Source organism: Ptychodera flava, chromosome 6, assembly GCF_041260155.1.
Source record: "Ptychodera flava strain L36383 chromosome 6, AS_Pfla_20210202, whole genome shotgun sequence".
In the NCBI taxonomy this organism is placed as follows: Eukaryota; Metazoa; Hemichordata; class Enteropneusta; family Ptychoderidae; genus Ptychodera; species Ptychodera flava.
In genome coordinates, this window is record NC_091933.1 from 35,418,736 (window position 1) to 35,432,564 (window position 13,829).

Here is a 13,829-nt window from a genome sequence, read left to right on the forward strand (position 1 = left end):
TTTTTAGCTTTTGCAGACACAGATAAATCTCCTCAAACATTAACATTTAAACTTGCCAGATATTTTGTTTCTTCTCTAAGGTATTACAATATCAAACTGTCAAAGAGACAATCTTTCCCAACTTGACCAAATTTAATGTCAACAAGTTTCTCCAGGTACTTGTTGAAGCTCTTAATATTTTCTACACTGTTAAAGATGTGTGTTCGATGTTTTAAAGATGGTTGATTTTTACCTGTAGTATCTGGATAATCTTGAGTTTGGTCTCCATGACCAGTTCATCTTCCTTCTGAGCCTGTAGCGGGGACGAAGCCTTACCAGCAGAGCCACTATGGCCTCCACCAAGGGTACCAGAGGTGGGTCCGTTAGGAATGACCCCACCACTACCAAGCACCATATTGGTCATCACGGCCCCTGCACCATGGATGGCTTTGAGCACTCCACCTTTGCTTGCTGTGGACAGACAGAAACATAAAGCACAATGTAAAATATTCAGAGTATTAAACACAATGGCTGGAAAATTTCCAGCATGGGAGAGATGATGGTTTTCACAATGAAGCAGTGAAGTTTCTTGGTTTTGATGTGATTTTGCAAGCATTGGAATCAGATGCATCAATACACAACCCTGGAGCGACAAAGGAATTCCTGGATAGATAACATATGAGAGGGGCAGGCAACACCTAAGTGTACAATTCAGGGAAAAGTAAGAGAAAAAAAACAAAAGCTGAGGTTAAAGTTCACCATTGACCAAAGTCTACCAACTACTTCTAGAGCTAGATAGTATTATGATGGAATGGCTATTGTACATGTATAAATTGGGTATACATGTACTGCAACCATTCAATCATGACTGGAACTGTTTGCTGTATGATCACAGGGACAATACAAAGGCATCAACTTTTTAGGTTATATCACTTCCTAAAGAAAAACACCAATATTATGGTCCATCACTATTAAAGTATGAGTTGCCTTATTGCAGTAGGTTCACTTTTGCCAGGGTGAGATCTGTCATCATACAAATTTTTCAGTTCATAATAATATTCTCATTGTAAACAACGTCAACATGAGGATGTAAATCTCCTTTGAAATGATTATTTTGATGTGGAATCAATTGACAAAATGGGAGTTTACAGCCTTCATGGCACACAAAACGACAATACTTGCACAGTGATGCCATAAAGACTGCTGTATGTTGTATCTGCTTATTTTGAAAGATTTCTGAGACGGGAGACAAGCTGGTGACCTATGACCTTACATAAATTTGTCCAATCAGAAAACATGATTAAAAAAAAAACTGATTAAAACTCTTGCATATGTTACATGTATGCCGTTGGATGGCAAATGACATGCCAAAAATCATAACCAAAGAGTGACTAAATCTATTGATGCTAATCTCTGCTGGACTAAAATATTCAATAGTTTTAAAGATGAGAAACTATTTGCCAAGTCAAAATTACTGCACCTCTCTTTGGTGGTGACACTGCAGTGAAAAATGACATTTGCAGCTCAGAGACAAAAACAAAGCACAAATCAGTGGCACTTTACACACCGGGATTTACCTTTGATGTACGACTAGTGAATGAATCATGCAAAACAATTTAAGTGCTTATACGTCAAGGTTGTTCATGATTTAGACTGAAACTAAACACAATGTAACATGTACACATGTACATGGGCATTTTGAAATGCATCTCATTGGTCAACAGTCAAAGAGTTTCAAGTTCAACTTGAAAAATCACATGAGATGGTCCTTGCATTAAAAAAACACACTTGTTATAAAACTCAATATTTTGATAAGAATATTGCAAAAGCCAAAGCTTAGGTAAAAAACAATGGTGTGTTCTTCTACTTAGATTAAGTTTTGAACAAATTTGGCCAACTCTTCTTTGACTGCTGTACGTCTGAGAGGCAGCAGGTACACAAACAAACTACTATTGCTATTGGTTTCATTGTGTATTTAAAAACTTGTCTTAAAACACTTCATTGTAATTCAACTAAAGTACATTGCATTGGCTATTCTACTGAATATGACATTCTCTTACTAATAGTTGATTACAGCATGCAACAGGATATGTCCAATTTATTTCCATTCTCACTGCCTGCATGTCCATACAAGTCACTTACATTGCGGGTGAAATTTGTCAGCATTAATTCCTGTTTTTTTTTGCTTAAAAGTCTAAAATGTTCCCATTGTTTTGAAGATAAGCAACAATAGCTGATAAAAATAATATAATACCTGATTGAATTTGGAAAAAACTTCGCAACATTTTCCACTTTACAAGGAGATATACTTTCATGCAATGCGAACACATACAACTTATTGATATTTATTGCACGCACACTGCATATGTTACCCAGAGAACTTAACCATTGGAAACTATATGAAGGATTATTTCTGCAGATAACTCTATGACACACATTTCATGCAACTTATCACATCTACATTTACCATTCGGAACACGGTGCCTGCATGCATAGAGAGATCACACTAACTTCTACCTACATGTAAACTAAAAATAAATTTGAATTCTCTCTTTCCTTATATAAGGAGCTTTCAACGAAAAATAGTCGAACAGACTACATTATTGTAATTTAAATCTACATAAAGTCAGATTAAGAGAGGGTGAATGACCAATCCGTTGCAAGTATTTCCTTGATGATTGAGTGATGCAATAAACATCCAGAAGCAAGCCAGATGAGTTAGGTTAAGACTCTGCTTCTTGCATTGCAGAGGTTAGCCCTGGGCAGAGGGCGATAGTAGGTAACAGGCTGACAGAATGAGCTAGGGAGTGAATGGGCTGATGTGTAGTGCAGGCTAGAGTTCAAAGACAGAAATAATTTTGATCATGTCCTTGCATATATCAAAAGCATATTTTGAAAGATAGAAAAGACAGAAGGACATGGAATATTATATATTTTGTAGACGGACAGAACATTTTTACTACACCTGTCTTTTGTGGCTCTGTTCAATTACACGTTTGCATTGATGTGGGGAGAGATAGATAGAAAGAAAGAACGAACAAAAAAAGAAATGAACAAGAGAGAGAAACAAATACGGCAAAAACAGCAGAGGTTGTTAGACACACACTGACCGGCACACATGGTTGTCCGTAAATGGAAAGTACCGTAAACACATACACGTGTGAATACTACATGACAACGAAGCATAAAAGAGATTTTAGATGGGACGATCAAACCAAACTTTTCAAGTATACAAGTGAATATTTCACAATATATTGAGATGATTAACATGTGATGCACTTCAGTGATCTATGGAAATACTTTTTTTGTCTGGATTTAACAGACACAGATTTTGTATACACCTCACTGACATTTTATTGAGAGTTTATTCCATAACTGAAAAAGTGGTGGATCTTTCGAGATCAACTCTTCTGCTGGGGTGCTTTATTTAGAACTTTGGTGTGGCGGGGGTTCATAAATGAAATCAGCATCTATGGTTAATTCAAACAGAACCATCATGATGTCAATTTCACTTGCAAACCACATAATGACAGATATGCAACTAACGCGTTGCAAAGTCTGTAAATGCATCAATCAAATATACAGCAAGACCAATTTACATTTACCTAACCAGAACATCTTTTATGATATCATATTTTGTAAATGACGGGAATATGACAGGCAACAGACATAACAGAGATTTTCCACCCCAGCTCACAGTAGTGTAATTTCTTTTGATCGTCCATAAAATGACAAAGTATATTATGACACAAAAACTGAAGGATCAGATTTTCCTGCTCAGTGTGTTTTAAGCACATCAACAGTCCCTGTATCTTGTTATTTGTACACAGTGCAGGTTGTGATAATGCACTGTTCAGTACCATATCGTTTTACAATATGTAATGTAATGTCAATATATCATTCACTCGATAACACAGTGATTTCTAGAATTTTTCATGTTCATGTATTTGAAATGTAGCGATAAGAAGTCTGACTCTCTAAATATTTTGAGTTTTTAAGTAGAAAACACGAAAACGTAGCTGATGAGCTCAAAAGTTTTTTCTTTCAATACTCCCCCATGCTTTTTAAATTCTGTCACATGAAATTTTACCGCAATGGGTGAACAGACCTGGTGTGTACTCAGCCAAGAGACAGTAACTTTTTGTGTGAATAATTTGAATCTTACCTGCTTCAGCAATGGCCTTTTGGTCTAGCTTACTGAGTGGAATGCCAGCCGGGGTGGTTTGAGTGCAGTCCAAAATTGACAGCAGGGTTTTGGTCAGTCGCAACAAGTCACAAAAACTGTAGAACCCAAAGTAGATAAGGTGTTTGGCAAGGTTTACAACCTGTGGGGGAAAAAAAGAATATCAAATTACTCTTTTCAATAGAAATCTGCTGGTTATTTTTGTATGATGTATTGTGAAATATTTGTTAAGTTTTCCACACCTGAAAGAGTTGGGAGTTTGTTTGAGTGAAGTGGTGCAACGTGTCTGTGGATCTGAAAGTGGATATAATTAATTAAGATGAATGTATGACAGTGCCTACCAGAGAAGCTGGGAGTCAAGAGGAGAAAACTCTTTGTGTCCTTCAACCGATATTGATTAACTGTTTGTGTTTTTGATGACATGTGAGACAGAAGTAACGATTACAAGGACTTGTATGGTATGGCCAGCCTTGATATGGTACCATGCAATGTATAAAATGTAACATGAGATGAATGAGCAGAATGATGACACTCAGTTTGTGAGAGAGATAGTCTATTAGAAGTAAACGTATTCCCTAAAACGGCACACACTGTATTTCAAATATGAAACACTGCTGAGGAGAAGCATCTTCAGAGAGGCATACCTCAAACGTCAGTTTGTTCTGTTCTTTGTCAGCAAATGACCAGCTTGAACCAACCACATTGCACAGGTAGTCCTCGACCATCAAGATTGTCTGATGAAACCTGGGTTTGACTTCCTCCTTGGCCAGGTTGGGTCCGGTCTGGGTGTTGGAGTCATAGCTGTGAATGCAAAATGAATGACAATCAACACATGAAATGCATCAGATAAATGTGACATCACCACACTCTTGATTTGACATAACTCACACTGCCAAAACATTCCTAGAGGATGTTAACTTGTAGTTTACTGACTTGGCTACATCATCAAAAGTTGAACACTTTGTTGGATGGAATAGTTAATCCTCTTTCTACCAGGCCACATAGACAAACCATATAAATATATACGACTTGGGAGAAAGAGGATTAAAATTTCAGACATGAGCAACCTTTGATGAAAATGTAATGCCATCTAGTACCAACTTTATTTTATGTTCTCAAAATACATATTATAACTTGAACAGTATGATACAAGTACTGCTGTGTAAGTATTCAAATTTTACAAGTTTGTTTGCCTATCCATGGAAAACACTTGATATCATTTCAAGAAAAAACTAGGAGTATAGGTACACATATGGCAGGATTGACAATGGCTGCATATTACTTATATCAAGTGTGATTTCTTCTTGAAAATCACACACTGTTTCCTTGGGATTTTCATAAAAAAAATTTTAATATCATGTACTGTGCTCAAAAGTCAAGCTTTATATGAGTTTCGTACTTTCTGTCTTTAGTTTTGTTGTAGATACAATTATGTAACACATACAAACTACTAGTACATATTGCAATTGTCTTTCACCATTTCTAAAATGGTACATCTCCTACCTGGTACTTGAATATTGTTCAAAATTAACTACATTATGTTGTCAAAAGATATAATATTTCCATGCAGAGAACACAATGAGGGTTCATACTATGTATAATGGTGGCAAAGAGTAAGGTTAATAGCAATCATTCCCTTCTAAATGTACAGCATTTACAATGAGTTTTTTAAAAGGTTAACTACAGTAGCTTATCTGCGGTGCAATGTGTGCTGCGCCGAAGAGTGCTGGTGATGCTTTGTAACGCCGTGGAACTTTCTACCAATCATCCCTCCAACAACCATACTGTGGAACTTTCCTTTACAAGAAGATAGTGTACCACATGGAGGATTTGGGGTTCAAATGGTTGCGTCAGGAATTCAAATACATTTTTAAAACTACGTTGCTTTTAAAAACATTTTCAAAAATATTACAATTAAACAAAAGTGTTCCACATGAGTTAAATTTTTCTCTTAAACATTATGTTTTTTAAAATGACTTTGATACTCTTGAATTATGATAGTTATTTCATTAGAGTCACAACAATAAGGAACTTTATTGATATTGTAAAAATAATTTTCATAAGAAAAGTGCTCTTATGGTAGAAAAATTATTAGTAATTAAGAATTAAACAGAAATATCTTGGCATCTGCTGATCAATTCTGGCTTCTTGACATGTGTAATGATGCATGTATTTGTTCTGATAGTTGTGATCACTAATAGCAACAATTGCAGTCTCTTCTCTGTGAAAACTGCTGAACTTTGAAGAAAGGATAACTGTATTCTCTAGCAAATGAAGTGCAGTATCTAAATGAAGACACAACAACCATTGACTGGACTACGTTGGGTCAGAAAAGACAAAGCAACCTGTGGTAGAAAAACAACCACAGTGAACCAACTGGGAAAGGTTGCATGACTGTGTTCTTTGGGAGAGCTGTTGAAAGGTGCCTTTGTGGTCGTTGGAGAGGACATGAAAATGGGAATGCAGGAACATGTCATTCTGATGCCAATGTCATCGTTGGGAAGAGTAGAAGCAGAGTGCTGAGTATGTGAAGTTCAGGATAACAGTGGAGACTGCTATAAAAGATTCCACTGAAAGGAAGCCATGCTTTGGTGACAGAACAGCCTTTAGAGTTAGAGGAAATATAAAAAGAATTTTAGTCCTTCTATTACCTTGCAACGTCAAAAAATTTCAAGAGTTTAGCTAATGGTTGATATATGGCCAAATCTGACTAAAGTCATCACTAGGAACCAACGAACAAAAATATCACAGAAATAGGACACCCTGATTCTGAGAGGATGATCAATAATTTTATTAATTTAACCAGTATCAAAGTCACAAGCTTCCATGACACTGCACACTGCAAGACCCAATACTGTGTTCCTTCAGCTGCATTGCTTTCACGCAGTATTGATATATCACAGATGGCAAATAAAAACCTGTTTCTTTACAAGATTGTTTTTGTGTAATTACTCCATGTAAAGATGTCTAACAGACACTGTTCAATGTCACTCATCCAACCGCATGACACATGAGTGAAATCTCCCCTCGTCTTTGTCATGGCTTGATGTACTAGCATATTTTGATCTTGCAATATGGAAAAGTTTACAGAGAGATTTGTCACCTGACTTGGAAACTTCAGATCTGTTGTTGTCACACTGAAGCACCGCTTACATGCATTGCATACGTCAACACAAAAGGATGAAGAATTCATCCCACAGTCCTTTCTTTCAGCTGTTGACTTGCAATCATGACGTGGCATGATTTGCTTTCTTCAGCATTGGACAAGAATGATTGAAATCACAACAAAGGTTTACAGCATCTTGTTTTCAAAAGGACATCGATGCTGAGAGTTCAGCTCCGTAACCACATCAATTAGAGAACATCGGACTTGTTCTCTTTGCTCCAACATCAAGTTCTTACTTTTTGTACACTGCAGTGCTGGTGTTGCAAGAGCCCCCTTCAATGCAGTGTTATTGATGACTGTGCGAATCAGGTAATGTACAACTACAACTGGGTATACCACTAAAATCTCATTCAGGTATATTTTAGTCGGGAAATGTGCTTACAACATTTTCATAAGAAAAAAAAATTTAACTTCAAAAGTTGAGAATAGAATGCACACAGTTTAATAAATAAACATGACAATATGAGTGAAAGAAATGCTATATGGATGGAATCAAGCATAATTCAGCAATGGACTATGACAAAAAAAATTATTAGGGATGGTACAATATCTCAGTAAAATTGTCTTACTTCTCTGCAAATATCTTTCTCTGATACTTAGAGTACCTGTGAAAAATGGACCGATGGAAGTTGACCAGTCAATATTCCAAGCGAGTAAAAATAAAAAAAAACACAACACACAGTACAAAAAAGTCGATGCACATCAATATGAATTTGTAAGATAAATGTAAAATAGGGTATGAGGTCAAAAATATGGTTGGGAGGGAAGTAGAGGTGCTGGCTATATGATGTGAGTATGCCTGGATATGAATATGCAAATGTGGGTCAACCCTGGGGTCAAACATCTAACTGCGGTATCAAACAGGGTTACTGTACACACCTATGAGGGCGCTGTACTTTTTTTTTGCTATTTTATTACCTAAAGTTAGTAATATTGGGGGAATAACTTCAAGCAAATACAGATCTACTGATAGGAAGTTACTGTTAACCACAAGTCTGTATAGGGTAGCTTATGACTGTTAAAGCAAGCAGTGTTAAAATACTAAGAATATCATTTTTGTCAAAATCTAATCAAACCACCTTGTAAACACAGAAAATTAATAGTATCCCTTTCTTAACTGAATCCTCTTAAAAATCACTATCAATCTTTGATGGTTTGGCCAAAATAAAAATAGAAATGCTGTGGAATTTGTCACAATATATCAATTAATTGGGGGAGGCGTTTAAATTGCAATTGTTTATTTGGTAGCAAAAACATGTTTGATCATTGGCAAAGCAAACTTGTAATCATGCAGTCTAAAACTAAGGATACTCAAAAAAAAGATTGTACATGTGTATACAAACTAAACTGAAAAAGTACTCACTCCTCAATGGTTATCTTGGTGGGGATTTCTGACCAGAGTCTCGCATACTTCACAGGGGTGACCTGCTCCTGGGGGTCACGGTCAACATGCATGTGCAACATCAACCTTGTGAAGGAGGCACGCAGGTCGTAGGGTAACAGCTCGTCAGACATACAGCGTAGGATGAGATCGATATCAAGCTGTGGCGAGATGCTATTGATGGCCAGATACTGTCTGTCCAGACACATTCTGGAGAACAGGTCTAGTTGGTACCTGTGAAGAAATCGGCAAAAAATCTACCACTGTAGCTTGCGATTATGAGAATTTTGCGTGTTTTATACTTTGGTTTACAACATGGCATTTATGACATGATTTTCAAACTTCCCACTGTATTGTCTACGTCATGGTGTTGACAAACCACATTACTTGTACAATGCCATCATTGTAAGCTTAGATCAAACACAGATCCTATGGATTCAAGAAATGATCAATGTGCGACACGATTTGACAATTTGGTTGCAACTACGCGAAGAAAAGTACTTGAAATACATGGAATCAATAGCAATTATTTTGAGTCAAGTTGAAATTCTTTCCATAATATAATATACTGATTGTTTCCATCTCAGAAAGGCTACAGATAATCATTACATGCATCTGTAACTCAACAGTATGCGAAACACCATTACAGGCAGTCGTGGATATAAATGTCTGGCAAAACCTTTGCAGATGACACACAGTTGGCTGTGCAACCTCTGCCGATGACGAACACTTGCTTGTGTAGGATTGGACATGAATTGTACAAACTGAATCAAGGAGTTGGTACTTCATAAATTAAGGTGGAACGCACCTCGGGGACAGATATTCTGACTCTCAAACTTTTACAATTTTTTTCTGATATACCACTTGTGGGGGTTCATTTTAAAGCTCTTGGTGTAAGAAAACTTTCCAACAGCTTAGTTTTTTGAAATTCGAAAATTTTATTGTTCTTCATAACGCTAACACATGGATGGCGGCCATTTTGAATTTAAAATATCCGTAAATCTTGGGTAATTTGTTTCTCTAGTATCAAAATTTGCACGGTGACCCCAGATTTGTATTCTTGATTTTGAAAGAGAATGGATGAAAGATTCCTAAGGAAAGTTTGAGCAAAAGTTTAAGTCTTTCACTTTCAAGGTGCACACTACCTTAATACAAGAGTAGCCAACCCAGGTGTTGTAAGCTCAGCTACATTTCAAATAATAATACTGATATTTACCTGTAGTACATGATGATATCGGAATCTTCCTTGACGGTTTCGGTGGCACCTATGGCTAACTCTCTGATACCTTTAGACTTGTAGCCATTATCCCAAAACAAGACAACATCTTCTTCCTCTTCAATTGTAACCATCGGTTCCATTTCGTCCGAATCTCCTTCAACTTCCATCTCTACTTCAACTTCCACTTGAGTACGTACAAGCCTAGGAAATGACAAGAGTGATAGGAATTTTGAACTGTCAGAGCAGGGAATGATACCCCTACTGGCAGTACATCAGCACAGAGAATCAGTGATATATGGCTTCATTGAAACAATAATCACACCCAGTGACTGCTGTACCACAAGATTTCGACCAATTCAATTCACAACATCAATGCACAAGGGATAGTGAGAGCAAATGTGGAGCGAACTGGTCAAGAGCAAATGGTATACATGTTGCTGAGATGGTTTACATTGTATTACTATCATGTCACTACACAGTATTGTGAAACATTAAAAAAAACTTTCTTTGGCTGAAAGCTCACATGTGTTCCAATTGTGCTATATAGCATGGTATTTTCCCGACTTGAAGAATCAGATCGCTGTTTTGTGCTGTCAATATACAGTACTGGTATCATATAATATCAGAATCGCCATTACAAGGTTATTGGTTAGTCGGCATAATATCATTATTACTGTACCTGTAAATTGGGTATGATACTTTTGTCAGTAGTTGCTGTCATATAGTTCCAAACTTTGACAAAAAGCAAACTTTACTGTCAGAACTAGGAAACTAGGATAAATTCTACTTGCCTTGTTTCAATGAGAATGTCTTGATTTTTGGAACTGAGCACGGCTTTACATATCAGCTCCTGGGTGACAGGTATGGCTTGGTTGTTGGATACGCAGAGATCGGACAGATAATCCAAGAATCTAAATCAGAGGCAATGAAATCAGTGTTTAAAAGAAAATGACCCGAAAAACCCAATGGCTGAGCACAATCAAGAATTGGAGATTCAGAATCATATAGGCTAAAGGAAAATACATTAGTTTATTACAAAAGTGATATCCCTTTCCATCAATGGTTAGCATCAATCACTACTTCTATGACAAAACAAAACAAAACAGACAAAACTAAAAACAAACAAAATGAGAGGGGAGGAGTATAGGGTGAAGATATTCCTTAAAGACATTGAGAAATCTCCCATGTTAGGCTACGAATAAATTTGTAGGCATCAGTCTTAAAGTTGTAGAATAGAATGACTAACAGTAGAAAACAACAAATAAATTCATCATGAAAATGACGTACTGGCTGAAACAGAGAGTTACACCAAGCGTTTGTCATCTGTGAGATAAACCAGCTACATCTGTTCATCAACTGAGAAAGCTTCCTTATAGGCATTCTATACAAGCAAACTCATTTTCCTGTAAAATTTGGGAATTCTAATTCTCTTGGACTGTGATTCTCAGATATCACTGACAGACCGGGTAAAAATGCAACTCAGTGTGACAAGATTGTCATTACAGTGGTTTGCATTGAACCATTAGCAATACGGGAACTAGAAATGCTGAATAAATTGAAGAGTTGCCGACACAGTCAGGTGTAATTATGCTTTAGGCAGTAACATCAGTTTAATAATAACAAAGAAATAAACTCTGCAAAAATTGAAACATTGTCTGTAAGGAGGTCACGTGTAGTCAAAACACCACCATATATCCACACACATCCCGTTGACTATCTGGAACACATTATTTGTAAGTATATTACCATGCCCTGCCCGTCGCATTTTGATTGGTCAAGCTGAACCACGTGACTGACCACAAATACACAGTAATGGTTTGTTTACATGCCCGTGAATATGAATAATAAGATTAACAACTCTAAGTATCGTAACTTTACAGCTCAAACGTAAATCATAATCAATCACAAAATAAAATGGAGCACTTGTAGGTCAAGTTGAGATACTTTTTTCTGAAAACATCTCCAGATTTGCCAATTTTTTACAGTGCGCATGACAGTGCGTCACGTATTGCTCAGTTCCTGGGGCCCAGTTGTCGTTCGCTCCTGAAATTTTCGAAAATTTTGACGGTTTTCTAGGGTTTGCTGATAATATAATGGAAATAACAGACTCCGCTCTGACCATTAATGTTTATTTATGGGTGCAGGCTCAAAGAAAGCCAAATTAACGGGCTCGGTGTTAATTTTTGGCTTTCCTCTCGCCCTTGCCCACAAATAAACGTTAATGGTCAGTGCCTCGCCCGTTATTTCTATAGCATTGTTTCTGCGGATCTGATGATGTTGTTTTGATGATGTTGTTTGACCTCCTTCCAGACAATGTTTCACTTTGATTTCTTTGTGATCGACTGATATTAGTGCTTGCTGATATGTACACTTGGCAGGCAAATCCACAATTCAGACAGTATGTCCAGTTCACGCATTGCCAATGTTCAATGGAAACCACTATACGTTTGCCTCTCTGGCTTTGAACTCTTTCAAATTAATTGTCATCACAATACATTCTCTTTTTAGGATTTCCTACAGCAACATAATTTTTGCCTTCCCTGTAAATGTTGAAACAATTTTCTTCTTAAAATATTGAGAGCATGCAGAGTCTTTTAATTGATAGGTAGAACTAGTGATGAAGAGTAAAATTGTAAAACTGTTCATGCATGGAATAAAAATAGATGGCATGGAAATATCAAAGTACAATGGTGTTAGAAACTTCACAGTTGATAGGCCATACTAGCAGAATAGGGTACAGCTTCACTTAGATTACATGCACTTGACTGTTATTCGGTGTATCAAGATTGGACACCGTTTCTTTGAGGTGGAACACAATTGAAGAAAGTTATCTTAAACTCAACGAGTAATCTGTTTGAAACTCTGGGGTTATTGCAAAGCAAAACTAAAATGATAACTGTGCAAAAACTGCACTGGTTAGATACCAAAGCAACACTACGTACTAAAATTAAATAAACAATTTGAATGGACACAAGAATTCTGCCAAGATTAAACTGACAACAAACTGAACGATGTTACATCTATCGGAGGAGTCTGTGAATATTTTTGTGAGATCAAGCTATGTAATAAGCTATGCTATGCTTAAGCTAGGCTATGAAATTCAAGGCAAAAAATGAAAATGTCAGCAAAAGAAAATGGATATGAGTTGAATATTAATATTTGGCATAAGTCACACCTGAAATCCCCTGAACGTACACCAGAGAAACTTGGCCGGATTCTGAAACAGAAGATCATGATGAAGGCTATGAGATATTTAGCTTATTACATGTGTATCCTTGTCTTTGCTTTCAAACTGGTCAAGCATCTTCCAGTATTTTCACGAGATAGAATTTTTTTTGCTATTGATATGCAAATCATTCATTTATTCATTCAAACCATTAACCAATCAGATGTTCTGCATATGGATTTTGTCCAATCAGAAATTTACAAATCTAAGTTTTGTCCAATCAGGAGTTTGACCACAATTTCAAATAATTCTGGAAAGACTATGAGTCTTCATTTTAAACCAGGAAACACATGTAATAGTGAATAAGGCAGCTTGCCAGCAATACTTAAATGGGAATTGATTCTGGCTGTATGGCTCAGGAAATACCCAATAATAATGAACACAAAACCCAAAGCAATCTGTGGACAGGAAAAGTGACTCTATGTTTATCGTAATTTAGTTACATGAGGACAAGAGTATCCTCAGTTAGTTATCAAATATTAATCCTCTTTCTACCAGGCTCCATGGACAAACCACAGAAATAAATACAACTTGGGAGAAAGAGGATTAACCTGTGAAACCCGGTGGGCTTTGCATAAATATTACATATACAGGTCTTTGTCCTTTGCTTTGGAGCTCTGTCATATTCTGTTTGCACAACCAGAATGAGATTGTAGCTGCCTTAGCCAGCGTGGG

General features: G+C 36.7%; 1 protein-coding gene across 10 annotated transcripts in view; it reads right to left on the reverse strand.

Moving 5' to 3' along the window:
• The window catches only part of LOC139135603 (inositol 1,4,5-trisphosphate receptor-like), a 129,994-nt gene that overhangs the window by 50,711 nt on the left and 65,454 nt on the right, over positions 1-13,829 (reverse strand). For 2 of the 10 annotated variants that reach the window (XM_070703080.1, XM_070703075.1), the window contains exons 16-25: positions 13,104-13,145; positions 10,720-10,839; positions 9,926-10,129; positions 8,692-8,943; positions 7,898-7,933; positions 4,807-4,963; positions 4,145-4,304; positions 2,945-2,959; positions 1,460-1,477; positions 233-450 (exon numbers count right to left, since the gene is read on the reverse strand). In XM_070703080.1, coding sequence (XP_070559181.1) covers positions 233-450; positions 1,460-1,477; positions 2,945-2,959; positions 4,145-4,304; positions 4,807-4,963; positions 7,898-7,933; positions 8,692-8,943; positions 9,926-10,129; positions 10,720-10,839; positions 13,104-13,145 — 1,222 coding nt within the window. The remainder of the gene's footprint in view (positions 1-232; positions 451-1,459; positions 1,478-2,944; positions 2,960-4,144; positions 4,305-4,806; positions 4,964-7,897; positions 7,934-8,691; positions 8,944-9,925; positions 10,130-10,719; positions 10,840-13,103; positions 13,146-13,829) is intronic. The other 8 variants (XM_070703082.1, XM_070703084.1, XM_070703076.1 and 5 more) reach the window with 7 other exon arrangements.